Source organism: Nerophis ophidion, linkage group LG04 (assembly GCF_033978795.1).
Source record: "Nerophis ophidion isolate RoL-2023_Sa linkage group LG04, RoL_Noph_v1.0, whole genome shotgun sequence".
Taxonomy (NCBI): Eukaryota; Metazoa; Chordata; class Actinopteri; order Syngnathiformes; family Syngnathidae; genus Nerophis; species Nerophis ophidion.
This window is the reverse complement of record NC_084614.1, coordinates 53,265,354-53,284,889: the sequence shown is the minus strand read 5'-3', so window position 1 is coordinate 53,284,889 and position 19,536 is coordinate 53,265,354. Positions and strand designations below refer to the sequence as shown.

The following is a 19,536-nucleotide window of genomic DNA, read 5'->3' as shown; positions in this document are numbered from 1 at the left end:
TCGCAAGGCGATGTGTTACTACACTAGAAAAAGAGTTCCTTAGTGTTTACTCCTACAAGAACAGTGTCTCTACACTGTGGTTATTATACAGATTACGGACCGTAAATGTATTTATGGCGTTTTTTGGATTCCTTTTAAAAGTCATTTAAAGGCACAATGGATTTATCCCATTAGCTGTACTGCTAGCCACCTTGAACAAGTCAATTATAGCAAATTAGAATGCAAAAACAAAGACAAATGTTTTCTTATTTTGTCTCATAAGGATTGTGAAAATTTCCAGTATAAAAGTGCAGTTCCCCTTAAACGCATAGTTGTATCTTTGTTTTCTTTTTTAATTTTTTTTCTTATGATGATCTTTGTAATAAAATAGATAAAATGTATGTGCATTTGTACCTCAACTTACAAGTACCTTAACTTACGAGTATTTTGGAAAACAGGCTTTATCAATGAAAATATGGAGTAGCTGCCGATGCTGTGTTTGATGTGTTTCAGTTTGTTCCGCTCCTGTCTCAACAAACTGGACAGTCAAACGTTAGTTTTGGTTGACAGACATACACACAGGTGATACCCAAAAAATTAGAATATAATGCAAATGTTTATTCATGTCAGCAATTCAACTTCAAATGTGAAACTAATTTGTGAAACTCATTACATGCAATGTGAGATACATACAGCCCTTATTTATTATGATATTGATGATCATGACTTGCAGTTTTTGAAAACCCCTCATTTTCTGAGATTTTTGATTCAAGGTTTTCCTAATTAGTTTTACAATGTAAATATAATTGCTGTAATAAAAAAAAAAGTTGCACCATATTAAAGTTTTTTTTGAGTTTCGCCTGTATCTCTTGTTGTCAACTCTAATCTCTCTGGAGCATCACTCAAAAGACATCAGTGCACATCTTAAATAACAATTGTATTGTTATTGTTACACTAAAAGAACCAGCCTGTAAGACTCCCCAAAAAGTCTGATTCCCTGGGGAAATTATTACATAATTTCATAAAATGTATGCATTTGTTTGTAATGCATGATATTGTAATAATTTCATTAGTATTTATTATCTAAAAGTTTTTTTTCCTTTTTTAGAATAGTTAGATTTTAAAATGGTGGTGTTTTTGGAGGGCGATGCATGGATTACATTGATTTTAAATTATTTCAATGGGCAAGGCTGATTTGAGACAAATGCTTTGAGTTACAAGCTCCATCGTGGCACAAATTGAGCCCGTAATTTGAGGAAACACTGTATTTGAAATTATTTCACGTTAAGTGTACTTGCATGTTAATTTCCCCTCGGGGATTATTAAAGTATTTCTGATTCTGATTCTGATGATGTACGATGATTGTGGAACTCAACAAAGTGCTATGTTGACTTTTCTAACAGCAGTGAACAAAAAATGGCCACCATGCAGGCAGTCATAATTCCTCAGGTTATAATTAGACCAAAGTTTCCCTGACTCACTGGCTGTCCACCTTGCGGCCAGTTCCTGCTTTAACTTCCATTAGCCTTTAACTACACATTACAGCACTATCTTAACCCCTGTGACTCTCATCCCTGATGCTCCCACCTCAGCGAGTTGAAACGGAACCAAAAGAATGGCGACGTGATAGAAGCAGATCCAGTTCTTATAATAAGATGTTCCTTTGAACCACACATTGGGTTTAGGCAAAGTAATTACAGCGCTGTAAGCCTCAGTGACACCAATGACAGAGTCTTCATCTTGTAACGGGGAGCTGCGGTAGTCTTTCAAGGTCAATGGTGGCGATACATTGGAATATATCAAGTTGTTTTAATGGTATTTTAAGCTCAAATCAGCGCTCTATATGAATTTCTCTCAGGTTCTCCCATTGTAGTTTCTAAGTAGGGTGTAAGCTGTAGGTTTGTTACACGTTCACAATCAGTACACCTTAAAGTGAGGGACAAAGTGTGCATCGGTCAGGGTTCTACTCCGTCAACAAATGCCAGGCAGCCCATATAAATATAGTACATAGGTAGACATTGATGCTGTATCAAACACTAAATCTTACTTAGACGCCATAATGGATATGGCAAGAGCGAACAGAGAAGTCATGTGCTGCTTAACATTTTTTAATACAATTTGTATTTTTTTTATCTGTTTACAGTCAACACAAGATCTCAGATTCAGAAGTACTTTATTGATCTCTGAGGGGAAATTAGATGCACAACAAGGTAATCATGTGATTACCTTTAAAGGGACAGGTTGAAAATATATTTTGGATCGTATTTGGCCATATAAACTTATTTTACCAAAATAATTTCCTGAATTTGTAGTTACTATGTGGTTAGTTACTTTTTTACTATGAAAACTTGCAGATAATACCTGCGTGTAATCATTTGAATTCCTGCTGTAAAACCAGCCTGCAAACAACAAAAAAGGCACTCTATAAAAACCTATCCATTTTTTGGATAAGTTTACGGGGCAGATCTACCACATCCATTATGCTGGAGACATGTACTTATAGCAGCTATGGACCAACCGGCTCAATGAGGCGTCTATGTATGTCATTGGTGCAGTGCACTGCCCAGCCTTTGGCTAACAGGAGTCATTGTTAGTGATTGTGCTAAAGAGAAGCTAACAAATCTAAAGTCTTTCATCGTTATACTCCTCTATTTGGGAACACTGCGCCTGTCAAATGTTTTGACACACTTTACTATTCAGGAGCATTGGTAAAGTTTGTCAAAAATTTGGACAGATACCGTACGTAAACCGACAATTGTAAGGTGTAGCATGTTGTTCCCCAACTTTACCGAAAATGTACTTAGACCGTGACCTTAAAGGTGAGGTACGTTTTGAACCGTGCGCACTCCTAAGTCAATAAGGTTCTCTTTTAACTGGTTCTAATCAGTTGAGCTTTATTTTTGTTTGTAGTCTTTTCTAACAAAGTAATTGCTCAAGCTAAGATCAGTGATTTATTTTTTTGTCTTCCCTTTTCTCTTAATCCTCTAAGATTATTGGGACTAATCACACTCTACAGAACACTAGGCTCTTTTCAATCCAATTACTGGGTTCTGTCCTCTGTGGTTTGGGTCAAATATTAAGGTCTCAAAAATACTGTGGCTATACTCACTAAGGCCAGTTGTTCCAGTGCTGCCTGCGACTTCCATTAAGATTACAGAGGAAAAACCCTGGAGGCCAGTAAAGTCAGACTTATCACAGTGTGTTATTTTCATCTGATAATGGAAAAACATGCCAGTAGAGATAATGATCTATTTTAAGTCCCTAACATTTATGAGTTTTTGGTCTTGTCTAGGTTTTTCCACTGTCAATTCATGGAATTGAGCAGCCCCAATGATATGCAGATCTGAAGGAATAAAGATGAAACAATATTTCACAAGGCGCCTTTCAAAGCACTCAAAGTTGTTGTTCGACAAAATAAAAGTAGTTGAAAAATTTAATCAAGCACAATTTCATTCCCTCTGCTGAAAAGCATTAAAGAACAAACACACTTGGACGGTGCAGAACTCCGCCGGGCCCTATCTCTCAATATTAAAAAAATATAGTCTGAATCTGGACAGCGATCCATGTCACTCCCGAAACCAAATCAGAACAGAAATATAAGCTACCATTGTTTGGCTTAATATGAACTTCTTCACACTGTATTTGTCTATATGCTTACTCTCCTTTAATATACAATGTAAACGTTCTAACGCTGTAATTGTCGACATGATTGCTGGTCAGAAGATACAATGAAATAAACATATTTTAAAATCAGTACTTACTTGTACACAAGGCATATGAGGCAGCTGTTTCAATGAGTAGGTTGTTCAAGGCAAATATCTTAAATATTTGAGGTTGTGCGTTGGGTACCAGTTATCGGCAGAACACCTTTTCCAATTTCTGAAATGTTCATCAAAATCCCGCCATTTAACTTTTTGAGCTGTGTTGCTAAATATTAGACAGACAAATGAACCCAAACAAATACATTACCACCTGGTGGAGGTTAAGTTGCTCGACTAAATATTGCTTTTATGTTTGGTACTGGTCAGTATTGATCATTCTGTTTGGTAGTGGTCAGTATTGATCATTCTGAAAAGTTTGAGAACAACATTGTCAATGATAGTGTCATGTTGCCCTGCTGCTGACAAAATGTTGGTTATGCAGATGATACATCGCTAGGTAATATGGAAAAGTTGGAACTTAACAACAGATCACTCTTGACAATGTGCCCTTCCTTACTTTGGAAGGACAGTAGTATTGCGTGAAAAATGCACTTTCTTTGAATCAAATATTACAAAGTCCCTTTGCTTGCCTGTCATATTTACTAAATTACCTAAACGCCTTTCCATGAATCCAATTGTTTCCTGTAGGATTTGTGTGTATTTCAAGAAAACCTCCTCATCGAAGTTGACAGAAATTATATTATATTCTTGCAATCTCTCAATTTCCTGTTGACAAGGTTTTTGGGTTGCATTGCCCATATTTAAAAACTGCTACAGCTCCCACACTGAAACCCTCAAAGGCCCTATTTCCTGCTGTTTGTCCTCCTTAGTTGTCTTGCCCTACTTTCTACTAATATGTTCTATTTACCCCCCTCACCCTCACCTTCTTTAAGCTACTGTGGAGTGCTACAACCCAAGGACAAATGAATGGACGTATGTAGCGAAGATGAATGAACCACACTATGGCCATGCCGGGACAGTGTACGGAGGCTACATGTATATTTCGGGTAAGTGCTGACCATGTATCGAGTGTATAACGTCATGACTCACAGTCTGACTGTAATTACTGCATGAGATTACGTTACCACATGTAAATCAGTTTACATGTGGTTCCAAACTAAATCCGTTCCAACACTGCGATGTAGGTCGAGTTTTAGTGTAAGGTAAAAAAAAATGTCACACACATTACACAGTACTAATGGAAAAAATATATATATATATAAAATACAGTCATCCATCAATCTATTTCTTGTACCCCTTAAATACAGTTATGAAAAGTTTAAACGCAAGATGCAAATTACATTTATTTCTGTGGTTGTCTTGCCTACTAGAAAAAGGTGCTGCAAGGAAGAGAGGAAGAGGAAGAAGTGTCAATGATGAGACCGTTAGGCAGCTTAGTTATACTTTCTTTATTCTTAATGAAGTTTACTGTATTCTTCCCCTGAGCACAGGGTAACTGGTTCTCAAGTAGTCTCGTGTTTACACACCAAATTTCGGTTTTAGTTATGGAAGCACATTCGTAACCAGTAAATCTAACAAGGAATGCTAAAAAAAAACGTCTCCAAAATATGCTCCAGAAAATCTGTTTTTCTGGAAGCTATCGATTATTTTGCTAGTGCTAATGAGTGTTTTTTTAGTCAATAGTTTCTAGTCCAACTTTGTATTCAATCAGTCTTTGTAAATTAAATCGTTGAGGCAACTTCACAGTTTGTATTCCAATGGTGCTTTTAGACATGGCACTTAGCTTTTACACTTATCACCCTGTCCATTTTAGTCAAGCTCTTTTGTATTTCCTCCAGTGTGGTTCCCCTATTTTACTCAGTGTCTCATCTCGTTTACGTCTGTTATTTACTGTACTTAGTTGTGTGCTCAAGAAGTCCCTTAGCACAGTGGTTCTCAAATGGGGGTACACGTACCCCTGGGGGTACTTGAAGGTATGCCAAGTGGTACGTGAGATTTTTTTTAAATATTCTAAAAATAGCAACAATTCAAAAATCCTTTATAAATATATTTATTGAATAATACTTCAACAAAATATGAATGTAAGTTTATTAACTGTGAAAAGAAATGCAACAATGCAATATTCAGTGTTGACAGTTATATTTTTTGTGGACATGTTCCATAAATATTGATGTTAAAGATTTCTTTTTTTGTGAAGAAATGTTTAGAATTAAGTTCATGAATCCAGATGGATTTATATTACAATCCCCAAAGAGGGCCCTTTAAGTTGATGATTACTTCTATGTGTAGAAATCTTTATTTATAATTGAATCACTTGTTTATTTTTCAACAAGTTTTTAATTATTTTAGTTATCTTTTTGTCCAAATAATTCAAGAAAGACCACTACTAATGAGCAATATTTTGCACTGTTATACAATTTTAAAAAATCAGAAACTGATGACATAGTGTTGTATTTTACTTCATTAACTCTTTTTTTCCAACCAAAAATGCTTTGCTCTGATTAGGGGATAATTGAATTAAAAAAAATGTTCACAGGGGGTACATCACTGAAAAAAGGTTGAGAACCACTGCCTTAGCAGATTGTCTATATCGGTTGGTGCCCAATCACAAGGACTTTTAGTGTGAAACACATATAGCCTAAATGTAAATAATTGTTACTTTAATTAGTGCAAATAACATTAATAGCTAGCAACTAGTTAGCCTTGCGGACATGCCATCATTGAATGTGTGAATTTGAACGACGCCAGCATGAATATTTATTACAATTGAGATTCCCAATTGAAAAGACTTGGTGGGCCAAATTTTGCTCGCAGGCCCCCGCTTTAGGCACCTCTAGTCTATATGATTATTATATGTATTGCATTTACCACAAGCGGTCTTTTTTTTTGTTGTTGCTATTTTTCCTTGACACATTTTATCAGTGGTAATGGCAGACATAAACATCCACCCTTAAGCTTGCTGCTCCTCGAGTGTCACCTCCTTAATTGGCTTGAAAAGAACACAATCTGGGCTATGGAGATGAGTCCTAGTTCCTCAGCGTTTCTAATCCTCTGCCATTTTTTTAGCAAAGGTAGGAGGAGTGAATGGATGGATGGATGATGGGGAAATTTAGAAATGTGCAGCGCAAAGTAGAGGATTGAAACGTGTGGGAGGTGTCACACGGAAGATGCTGTGTGTTAATCCGTGCTGGCTGTGGGTGCCGCGTTCCAACTTCCCACCACAACATACTGTACATGATGAGCTTGAAATTTTTCGGCTGTGTTTATTTTGTCTGGTACATTTTTGGTTCCACTTAAATTTAGTGACGTTAGTTTTATAGCGGATATCTCATTATTCATTTGGAATAAACAATAGTAGTTTTCTCAAGGAGATACTGTATGTTAATGTTAAAGATTAGAGTCATGCATTTCACTTTATCTTTCTGAATCCAAACATTATATTTTTACATATTAATGGAGTTTGTTTATCATCTCTTTGTGACTTTTTTTTCTGTTCAGTTAATCGTTATTGTGCTCTTAATAAAACAAATAGTTGATGAATAGCATGTTGGTCGCAGGAGCACTTATCTGCAGCTAGTCAGATGCTTCTCATCGACTGGAGCCTGCAGGGTTTGATTGCTCACATGCTTAATGAAAAATATGACTACAGATTCACCAGCCACAACATTAGGTAGACCTGCACAAATGAAATTGAATGGAAGAGTTGTGTAAAAAAAAAAACTCTGCCATAAATTCCTGATTGTGGTGGTGGTTTGCTTAGCTTTCAAACTGCTAATATTGAAGGATCCATCTGTAGCTTGGTTACATTTTTGGCCAAAATATTAGGGAAACGGTGTGAAAAATGTGCCTTATTTTAACTTAATATCTGAAATACTTAAGTACAAGATTATTCTGTCATCTGATAAAATAAACTTAACAACTATTAAACAACAGTATAGACTGAAAATTAAGTGTTCCTTCGCTTCTTTGCAATTCATTTACTACAGCCTCAGTGTACAATTGAGTACCCATTTAAGTTTTCATTATATAATTACGTAGGTATTGGTGTATAAAGTATGGGTGTAACGGTACGTGTATTTGTATTGAACAGTTTCGGTACGGGGGTTTCGGTTCGGTTCGGATGTGTATCAAACGAGTTTCCACACGGACATATTAGGTAGCGCACCGCACATTGTGTAAACAATGCGGAGCGAGGCAGGCTAGCAGCGACCGGGTTAGGACAACATGTAAAAGCCAGAGCTAAAAGACCCTCCTGCCCCGTTTAGATCTCCCGTTTGGGAACACTTTGGCTGTGCGATACAACAATGGAGGACGGAGGTTTGCCGACATTGTTCAGCAGCAGTAGGGTATGCTTCTGCCAACACGTCAAACATGCTAACTCCCTTGAAGCGTTACCACCTTATTCAAGCAGCCTCTCCTCGGCGAGTCAGGTAGGGCTGAAGCAATAACAAATGTTTTTATAGCAGCCAAGTTAGCCAGGCTGGGGGAGTGGGGGTGTTGATGAACGTGGACCCCGACTTAAACAAGCTGAAAAACTTATTGGGGTGTTTACATTCAGTGGTCAATTGTACAGAATATGTACTGTACTGTGCAATCTACTAATAAAAGTCTCAGTCAATCAATCAATCAATCAAAAAAACCCTTTATATGTAGAAAGGTTTTGTTAAACCATTCTGGGCCTTATCTTCTTTAGTTTTTAATTTTAATGTGTTGACCACATTAACTTTGGCAATGGACCCTGTGTGTATACGTATGTTATGCCATTGTTTACAAATTTGGTAAATAAATAACCAAAACATTTATGTTTTGTTGTTTTCTTACTGTACCGAAAATTAACCGAACCGTGACGTCTAAACCGAAGTACGTCGTACCCAACCGAAATTTTGCATACCGTTACACCTCTAGTATAAAGAAAGAGCCTAGGCAGTGTGTGGACTACGTAAAAAGCTTATAAAGACTTCAAATTTATAACATAAAAAGTATAATATTAAAAAAAAAAAATCATAACATCCCCATTTGCGTTTTAAACATAATTCTAGCAATAATTAAGGGAATACTGTCTAAACAATGGAAGCAAATATACTTACACTTAAACTGTAGACATAAAGGAGTCATATTCGGTATTACATTTTTGAGATTGCTTTAAAAATATCTTGGTAATGCTTCCATCGTTTGATTTCAAAGTTTCAGAATTTATGTGTATCACAAATACACAAAAACAGGTAAAGAAAAGTTTTTTTTGCATAATAGGCCTCCTTTAAATAAGCATTTTCAGGTTAGCTATAGTAGTAATTTAATTTGAAAGATACTAAATAGTCAAGAAAAGCAGCATGGAAACGACATAACCGATCATATAAGCAAAACCAAAACCAGTTGTGACAATTGTCAAATAAAAGATCTCAAAGAGCATTTACTTGAACATGCATTAACAGAAAATATCCTTAACAGGGAGCACCAACTTTATTCGTGGTGCTCCTGATGGGTCCTGGTTAGCTTCTTGCATGGCAGCTCTCGCCATCAGTGTATGAAAGTGTGTGTGAATGGGTGAATGTGGAAATACTGTCAAAGCGCTTTGGGCTCCTTAAAAAGGGGTAAAAAAAGCACTTTACAAGTACAACCATTTACCATTCTAAATGTATTCGTGGCTTGCCACCACAAATAAATGAATGTATGGGAAACACTAGACAACTCTCAGTATTATGCAGTGCTCTTCTTCAAAAATCTTGTTTAAGATCTCATTTGATTGTGCAGGTAATGTTTGTACGTATTCAAGACTCTTGTATGCATATCTTGGGTCACAAGCGTGACTTGTGGAAAGTTTTAAATATCCGGCCGTACTTTTGAAGCTTAAGGCTAGGTAAATGGCCAATTAGAGGATTTTTGTTGCTCTGAAGCCCTGCAGCACCCTCGGGTCTCTGAGGATTAGAACCGCTGTGCAAGGTGACCCACGCTGAAGTGCACTTCTGTGTCGGTCTGTCACAGCAGATCAACTTGCGTTGTGCGCCCGTGCTGCTTCGCTGTCTGAAGGTATTCTGTCAGCTGGATGAACGTGACACATCCACTCAGCCCACGAACCGTTACAGCTCAAGTTGCGTGGCACGGTTCAAGACACAAGTAGAGAGCCGTGGTGCCTCTGGACCGCATCCTGCTGCCATCCACATGAGTGCTATGAAATTCAGGGATATTAGGGCTAAGGTGGAGAAGCTTACTTAAGAGGACCGGTGTGTTTTTTAACTTTTAAAAAGATAGAAGCACTATTTTAGTGTAATTTTGTGCTAAGAGTTCAATTCTTAGCATATATATTATGTCATTCTGCTGCAGAATATATGGTAATGTGTGTCATAAGTGAGGTGCAAGATCTTATATGTTCTTTACTGAAGGATCAAGGCTGAATTTGACAATGTGACAAGTGTGCTACGTTTCAGGGGAATCACAGGGCAAATGATGAGTTTAAGGGGTTGTTTGCAATTTTTATCTATCAATCCATCCATTTTCTACCTGCTTGTCCTTCTCTGGATCACGGGGGTGGCCGGAGTCTATCCCAGCTGCATTTGGACGAAAGGCAAGGTACAACTTGCTCACGGTTATATTTTTCAAAGCAAAATATAAAAACCACCACCAGTTAGCTCATGTTACTTTTAGTGTTTTAACATAAAATATATTTTTAAATGTCTATTTTTGTCTTAATATTTATCTTAAAACAAAAATTGCTCGTTTGCTTGAGGAATTAGTCTGCCTTTCTTGGCTGTCACTCACCGCTCTCTCGTCCATGCGTACACGCTAAAGCTGATGACACCCAACTCTACATGCCCCTAAAGCTGACCAACACGCCGGATTGTAGTCAGCTGGAGGCGTGTCTTAATGAAATTAAACAATGGATGTCCGCTAACTTTTTGCAACTCAACGCCAAAAAAAACGAAATGCTGATTATCCAGCCATGCTGGATAATCAGCCATGGCAGCACCCCCCTCCACCACCTCTACGCAGACATTAGTCATCTCTGCGGACCAGGTCAGAGGTCAACTGAGGAAGCTACAGCCAAGGAAAGCAGCAGACCCAGACAAGCTGTGCCCCCGACTCCTGAAGACCTGTGCTGTAGAACTGGGTGAACCACTTCAAAGGATCTTCAACCTCAGCCTGCAGCTGGGAAGAGTGCCCACCCTCTGGAAGACGTCATGCATCGTTCCAGTTCCCAAAAAGAACTGCCCCAGTGAGCTGAACGACTACAGACCAGTGGCGCTCACCTCTCATCTAATGAAGACATTGGAGCGGCTATTTCTCAGCCTCCTCAGACCACAGGTGCAACATGCCCAGGACAGCCTGCAGTTTGCGTACCAGGAAGGCGTTGGTGTGGAGGATGCTATCCTTTACCTGCTGCATCGAGCCCACTCACACCTGGATAAGGGAAATGGCACTGTGAGGATCCTGTTCCTGGACTTCTCGAGTGCCTTTAATACCATCCAGCCCCGCCTCCTTCAGGACAAGCTCTACAAAATGCAAGTGGACCCCTGCCTGGTTGCCTGGATTTCGAACTACCTCACCGACAGGCCACAGTACGTCAGACTGAAGGACATCATGTCTGACACTGTGATCAGCAGCACCGGAGCACCGCAGGGAACGGTGCTGGCCCCTCTTCTCTTCACCCTGTACACCGCTGACTTCTGCTACAACTCAGAGCTGTGTCACATCCAGAAGTACGCGGATGACACAGCCATCGTCGGGTGCATCAGGGACGGCAGAGAGGAGGAGTTTCAGAACCTGGTGAGGGACTTTGTTGTCTGGTGCCACACGAACGTCTTGCAGCTCTATCCGTCAAAGACCAAGGAGCTGGTCATTGACTTTGGGAGGTTGAGTCCACGGTCACAACCTATTGTGATTGAGGGAGTTGAGGTACAGACCGTGGACTCATTCAAGTACCTCGGGGTTTGGGTGGACAATAAGCTGGACTGGACTGTTAACACGGACCACCAGTACAAGAAAGGACAGAGCAGGCTGTACTTCCTCAGGTGACTGCACTCCTTCAACATTTGTAGAAAACTCCTGTGGATGTACTACCAGTCTATGGTTGCCAGTGTTCTGTTCTACATGGTAGTGTGCTGGGGGGGCAGTACATCTAGGAAGGACAGCTCCAGACTTGAGAAACTGATCAGGCGGGCCGGTTCTACAATCGGAATGAAACTGGACACACTGGTGACGGTGGCAGAGAAGAGGACTGTTGACAAACTAGTGAGCATCCTGGAGGATGCCAGTCACCCTCTGCATAGCGTTATCAGTAGCCAGAGGAGCCTGTTCAGTGCTAGACTGCTTCATCCCAAGTGCAGGACTAATAGACTCAAGAACTCCTTTGTCCCACACGCCATTAGACTGTACAACTCCTCTCTGGGACGTCCTTACTCACATCTCTAAAAATGATGGAGTACATTCAACAAAGAGCACAGATGCCCTTATGTTCTGTAACATAACATTATTATATACTGACTTCTATGGATGTAAAAATTTTAAAACATCACGGTATAATATAACTGTATTCAGGCCATGGTAATATATTATTGTAGAATTGTCAAAAAAAAAAAAATACTTGGTCAAAATGCCATAGTATGTACAATTAAATTGCAGGAATGTTTAGGGTAAACACACTTACTGAAATTGAAGATGAACATAATGCTCAAATATTCTAAGCATATTCATTACTACAAGCATGTATTTTTGTCTTGTGTGGAAGCAAGCAAATTACAACCAAATATCTGACAATTTAACTTTTAATAATGTAAATACTTCAAAGATTAATGTTTAGCTTCGCTGGCTTCAAATATGTTTTCCAATTTATCAAGTAGCTTCTAATATTTTCCGCGGTGTGCAGAGTCTGCGGCTCCACCGGTCGCTTTCCCTCCTCGGTGGTGCACCGTGACCTGCTTTGTGTCTTCTTGGAAACACTCAAGACAAAAGTTATGCTTTAGTATGTAGACCAATGCCAAAGAGGTTATGTTTTCGCCAGAGTTTGTTTGTCTGTTTTTTTAGCAAAATAATTCAAAATGGTATGGATGCACTTTGAAATGTTCAAGAAATGTCCATAAAAAAACAGTTCTTTTTATCCACTCCGATCACAATTGTCCCGCAAGTTTACTCCTTTCTCGTTGCTCAAAATGTTCATTATGTCTTCTTATTCATATACTTTTTCAAAATGTATTGTAATCAGACCATATTTTTGGTAGATTAGATGGAATTTTTGGTAAAAATTCCGTCTGATATACCGAAAATATGGTCTGATTACTATAAATTTTAAAAAAGTTTCTCGGCAGCACGGTGGAAGGAGGGGTTAGTGTGTCTGCCTCACAATACGACGAAGGTCCTGAGTAGTCCTGGGTTCAAACCCCCGTACCGAAACGGTTCAATACAAATACACGTACCGTTACACCCCTACTATTTCCACATTCACCCATTCACACACACATTCACACACTGATGGCGGAAGCTGCCATGCAAGACCCTAACCAGGACCCATCAAGAGAAGGGTGAAGTGTCTTGCTCAAGGACACGACGGACGTGACTTGGTTGGTAAAAGCTGGGGATCGAACCAGGAACCCTCAGGTTGCTGGCACGGCCACTCTCCCGATAGCGCCACGCCATTGTTTAAATTTTGTTTAAAAACTGGTTTAATAGTTGTGCTGTTGATTAATTTATTTAGCAGGATTCAAGTGGAAACTTAAAAATCTTCAATTATGGATTTATCTTGAAGGCCTACTGAAATGAGATTTTCTTATTTAAAGGGGTATAGCAGGTCCATTCTATGTGTCATACTTGATCATTTCGCGATATTGCCATATTTTTGCTGAAAGGATTTAGTAGAGAACATCGACAATAAAGTTTGCAACTTTTGGTCGCTAATAAAAAAGCCTTGCCTGTACTGGAAGTAGCAGACGATGTGCGCGTGATGTCACGGGTTGTGGAGCTCCTCACATCCTCACATTGTTTACAATCATAGCCACCAGCAGCGAGTGCGATTCGGACTGAGAAAGCGACGATTTCCCCATTTAATTTGAGCAAGGATGAAAGATTCGTGGATGAGGATAGTGAGAGTGAAAGACTACAAGGAAAAAAAAAAAAGGCGAGGGCAGTGGGAGCGATTCAGATGTTATTAGACACATTTACTAGGATAATTCTGGAAAATCCCTTATCTACTTATTTTGTTACTAGTGTTTTAGTGAGATTATTTGGTACCTGAAAGTCGGAGGGGTGTGGCCACGGGTGTGGTGACCGCCAGTGTCTCCGGTGGGAGGAGGTCCGCAGCTGCAGGAGGTCGCAAGCTCTGCTCATATCTACGGTAAGAGCCGACTTATTACCACAAATTTCTTACCGAAACCTGCCAGTTGACATGTGATCGAGATCCATGTTCGCTTGACCGCTCTGTTCCACAGTAACGCTTCACCTTCGGGAATGTAAACAAGGAAACACCAGCTGTGTTTGTGTTGCTAAAGGCAGCTGCAATACACCGCTTCCCACCTACATCTTTCTTCTTTGACTTCTCCATTATTAATTGAACAAATTGCAAAAGATTCATCAACACAGATGTCCAGAATACTGTGTAATTATGGGATTAAAGCAGACGACTTTTAGCCGTGATCGGTGCTGGAAGAACATGCCTGCTACAACCGGTGACGTCACGCGTACGCGTTGTCATACGCATCATTATTCCGCAACGTTTTCAACAGGATACTTGGCGGGAAATTTAAAATTGCAATTTAGTAAACTAAACTGGCCGTATTGGCATGTGTTGAAATGTTAATATTTCTTCATTGATATATAAACTATCAGACTGCGTGGTCTGTAGTAGTGGGTTTTGGTAGGCCTTTAATGAAGGAATTTGATGAAAATAACGTTGCATAATCTTAACAACTTTGATATTTTTACACGTTCAGTGTGCAGGATTTACCATCGTTTTGGGGTGTAGATGACATAATTGTCTAATTTTCATAATTGACCATTTGGACATACGTTTATTGGATGTTTACATTTCAAAGTAAGGGTAATTTTTGGACAAATAAGGGAAATAATTGTTTACTTTGAAGTGTACAAACTATGGGTTACTTTAATATTCAAAACACAAGTACAACATGTTTCTCTGTCAACTAATTAAATAAACTCAACATTTGCTTGTTTTCAGAATTAGAATCAGAAATACTTTATTAATCCCCGAGGGGAAATTAAAATTTTCAGCACAATCCCATTCAAGATCAGACAAACATTACAGGGAGACAAAACAGGATAGTTGACGGGTCTGCCAACTTCCGGCACCCCTTACAAAAGAGGTGAGATACAGGTAAACAATGGGGGGATAAGAAAAAAAAAATTGGTCTAAGCATGGGCCCCTGGAGAGAGGGTCCAGACTGAGGCCAAGGGAAAAAACAACTCTTAGCCATAGCACACATCCGTCTTACATGTGTGTAAAAGGGAAACATCAAAGAAACAAAGGACATTAAATAAATTAAAAAAGCAGAGCTGATGCAACCAGCCACTTCTACATACAGCTATGAATAAAAAGTAAAAGAAACATATACTGTACACTGTGGTGGCCTCTACAATGTTCCACGCCATCGTCTGCTGGGGTGGAAGTAGCATGGCCAGACAGGAGCAGACCCAACAAAGCAACCAAGAGAGCCGACTCCACTCTAGGCCGCCCACTAACTCGGCCAGTGTCCAGTCTGCATGGATGACTGAGGATGAGTCTAAGGAGACCTAAGTGTCCAATACCTGCTATAAACTGAACATTCATTCAAACCGTGGCAGGAAATACACCTGCATTTAATGTGTCAAATAAACTATAGTCTTAAATCAGTGTGGGCAGTCAGTAGTCAGATGCTATTAAGTAAATAACCACAGTTGTCATTGTATCAGAACATAACAAAATCACATACACGTAGAAGAAGCCATTACTGCTTTAAAAATATATCCTAAAGTGTTAGAAAACTCACTTCAACAATAACTTCTGCAGACAAGAAAATAGCATTAACGAATAAGTTAACACACCCAACCGGAAATTATACTTACAAAGTAAAAGGATTCAAAATAAAAGTCCCTGCATAAGAATGATCATTTTTAAAACGTAGGATCCACATTTATCCCTGGTGTTTTTAACAGGACAGTTTGGTGTTTTTCATTGGCCTGATTAGGGAAAGAGTGTAAATTAGATTAATTAGACATTTGGACTTTGTAGTGCTCCTGAGGGTAGACACGGCTCTTTACCCCGGTTGAGGATTTGCTCTGTGGAGCGACAACTGTACAAAGAAAGTCTGACTCGATCATCACGAGTAGGCGCTGTATTACGAGTCAAAAAAGGCTCCTACAGTGAAGCTACAGTATAGCACGCAATCGCTGGGCAGCATCTGAAGCGAGGGCTTCTGTTTCTGTTTGGCATTCACCGCAAATCTTTGCTGCTCTCGCTCCGAGTCTTTCTGCCTGGGGGGTTGCGAGTGGGGCGGGGATGGGTTGGCTTCCACCCAAATGCATGCTGGGATTGTGTTCCTCTTTATTTTAAGCCTTCCCTGTAGACATGTCCTGTTTTTTTCTTTTCTTTTCTAACCACTTTGCCATCAGCTTTGTGCATCTCGACGTCTCCAGTCTGTTTGTGCACATTTGCATGAGCACATTGTAGTCACTTCACCATAGAGTGAATATTAATAATGACTCTGTTGTTGTTTTTTTCTTCAAACCCTAATGACGCCGCTGAATGTAAGCATGTTTGTCATCCGCTTACACAACATGTAGGGCAAATGAGTCACTGATTGGTCGGATGGCATCACACCTTTTCCTCCCCCAGTGGTTAGCGTGCAGGCTAATTAGCCCTCTCTTCTCGCTGCAGGAGGCATCACTCACGACACCTTTCAGAAGGAGCTGATGTGCTTTGACCCAGATGCAGACAAATGGACTCAGAAGGCACCCATGACCACCGTGCGCGGCCTCCACTGCATGTGCACGGTGGGCGACCGCCTCTACGTGATCGGCGGGAATCATTTCCGGGGAACGAGCGACTACGATGACGTGCTCAGCTGCGAGTACTACTCCCCCGCATTGGACTTGTGGACGCCTATCTCCCCTATGTTGCGAGGCCAGAGCGATGTGGGCGTGGCCGTGTTTGAGAATAAGATCTACGTAGTGGGCGGATACTCGTGGAACAATCGCTGCATGGTGGAAATAGTTCAGAAGTACGACCCAGAGAAAGACGAATGGCACAAAGTTTTTGACTTACCCGAGTCGCTGGGCGGAATTCGAGCCTGCACACTCACAGTGTTCTCCCCGGAAGATATGTCAGGCTCGCCGTCCAGAGAGTCACCCCTTTCAGCACCTTGATGAGGGAAGGGGGAGCCCTATTTTGGTCATACCCCCTCAAGCCTCTTAACTCCCCAACAAACACATATAGACATTGTTTGCACTTCCTGGGACTAAGTCTGAACTGCTCTCCTCAGTCCTACACTTGTGGTTAAACCAACCTAAAAACGTACAGTAACGGCAACCGATTTACACCTTAATGTTGCACACTCGGTTTTTATTTGTCAGGGAACTACCTTGACTTGGAAAGGGACTTTGCAATTCAACTTTTCTACCTGATGTCGCCGCTTGTTCTACGCCATCGTGCAGAGCAGAGTGACACCAGTACAAAACTCAGGGCTCGGCCCAGGCCCGTCTAAACAGCTCTCCTTCAGATTCACATCTGTCCTGTGATTGCTACGAAACTGTTCAAGTGGTGTTTTCTAAAATTTAATAAACATGGTTTTTTGAAATACTCTCATGGCGTTATTACTGGTGACATTATAGTCGTTCCTCACCACTACTCAGATTTCTTAGTTTTTTTCAAAGCATATTTAACTACATAGATGCCCTAAATTAAGCATTTGCAAGCAGACAAATAGATAAATGAACCAAACATATCAATCCTAGGATAGTATTGGCCACTAAATGACAGATCACGCTGGTAGCATTACAATATTGGGTAAAAAGAGTGTAAAGAGTGTTATTTAATGTCGAGAGGGCTCATAATATTAAAAAATGCATTTAACGATAGTAAACTGTAGAGGCGGGAACCTTTTAGGCACCTCACGATTCAATCTGATTCCGATTCTCCGGGTGATCATTCGATCCCAATTTGATTCACGGTTTAACACGATTATGATTCAAAACAATTCTCACAATGTATTATTTGGTATGTAAATTATAATAAAACAATTTCGAAACAGGGTTACAAAACCTCTTATTCATTGCTGACTTAAGGATACGTGCAACAATAAAGCATGAAGATAACCTAATAACTTATTTTGTAAAAATGTTTCATTAAAAAAAAGTGGGTTGTTTTTTTGTTTTGTTTTTTTATGTATTTTTTGAAAATAAAGAATTGTTTTAGAATTGTAATTAAAAAAAAAAGGAATCAGGATTCAAAATGTAATTGATTTTTTGGGCACCCTAGTAAACAGGTTTTTTTATGTCCGAGCTATAAAAATATTCGATTTATAATCAATGATTCCGACTTGTGCATAACCAATTAACAGCGATAAACGAGCGATTACTGCACCACTCTTTTTTGTGATTGATTCCCAGTCACACCTGTCAGCTACATAGAGCTGGTGTAAACAATCCGCTGACCGGCGTTACCTGGACGGAAGTGTCGCCCACAGTCTGCCCACCTGCTCTCAGCCGATAAAACCCTTGATAGTGGCATATGGTGTCCGTGACGACCGCCTCCCGCTGTTACCAGGAACAAAAGGTTTGTGTAATTATTAGGTCAGTTTGGTCCATAACATTACATCCTCATTAAACTCTCATTACAGCACATTAGTGTTGCCTCTGATTCTCCATTTATTTGTGATCACATAAGATAGGAGCAGAATATGATTATTTTCTGGCCATAATCCTTTCTATTTGCATGTGGATACGTTCCAGGACCACCAGTGAATGCCGGAAAACCATGAGTAATTGAGACGCCCATAAAAATGTCTGTTTTTCACACAAGGCTAATGAACTTGCAAATACTCCTGCGAGTTTGTGGCGTTCTCCGATTTCGGAACATTTGCACTAAAATCAAATGCATTTTAAATTGTGAACTACTCACTAAAAGGTAAATTGGATGAACACTTTAGCCTAGCCGGCCAGCGCTCCAACCACGCTTACATAGTTTACAAGTTCTATCTATCTATTGTGGGGCCACCTCCATATTCCCTTCCAAAGCGATGAGCTGCACAATGGCACGCCTCCAAGCTGTGTCTACATAATCCACATTTCTTGGTTGTTGTAATTCCAGTAATGCTTTACACTACGGGTGTCCAAACTTGTGTCCACTAAGGGCTACACACTGAAAAATTTAAGAATTCAGGCTTAATATTTTATGTATTTTTAAAACTTATACAATGTATTTTGTATCCCCCCAATTTTGGTGAGTGATGATGTCCGCCATTAAAGTGATAAAAGTCATGTTAATATTTTTTTAACTTTGAACTCTTAAATATCTATAGATCAACTTCCGATCTATCCATTGACATATGTTTCAATTATTTTTTGTCTGATAAAACCCAGTTTTTTTGTGACGAAAACACAAAATATGCCATATTTTCCCCCAAAAAATGTTCAAAGTGGCATATTTGATGTGAAGTAATTGGAGCCTTAAATAGATAAATAATTCACAACAATGTTGCTATGTGTTTGTTATTGTTTTTTTGAGCAATGACCGTTTAAAAAAACAAACAAATCTGACTATAAGTCTTAGAATCCAAAAGGGCCCCACTCATAATTAAGTGTTTTAGGATAAGTCATATATCCATGTATATTATTTTTACTTGCAAGGCTTAAATCAGTAGTTCAACTATCTTCAGATATATCTCTTGATTATAAAGTTTTATTATTTATTTTTCTT

General features: G+C 39.5%; 1 protein-coding gene across 3 annotated transcripts in view; it reads left to right on the top strand.

The window, feature by feature from the left end:
- Positions 1-17,418, top strand: part of klhl13 (kelch-like family member 13) — a 68,148-nt gene extending 50,730 nt beyond the window's left edge. For all 3 annotated transcript variants that reach the window (XM_061898302.1, XM_061898305.1, XM_061898303.1), the window contains 2 exons: positions 4,574-4,687; positions 16,498-17,418. In XM_061898302.1, coding sequence (XP_061754286.1) covers positions 4,574-4,687; positions 16,498-16,985 — 602 coding nt within the window. In that variant the 3' untranslated portion in view covers positions 16,986-17,418. The remainder of the gene's footprint in view (positions 1-4,573; positions 4,688-16,497) is intronic.
- Positions 17,419-19,536: the final 2,118 nt, after the last annotated feature.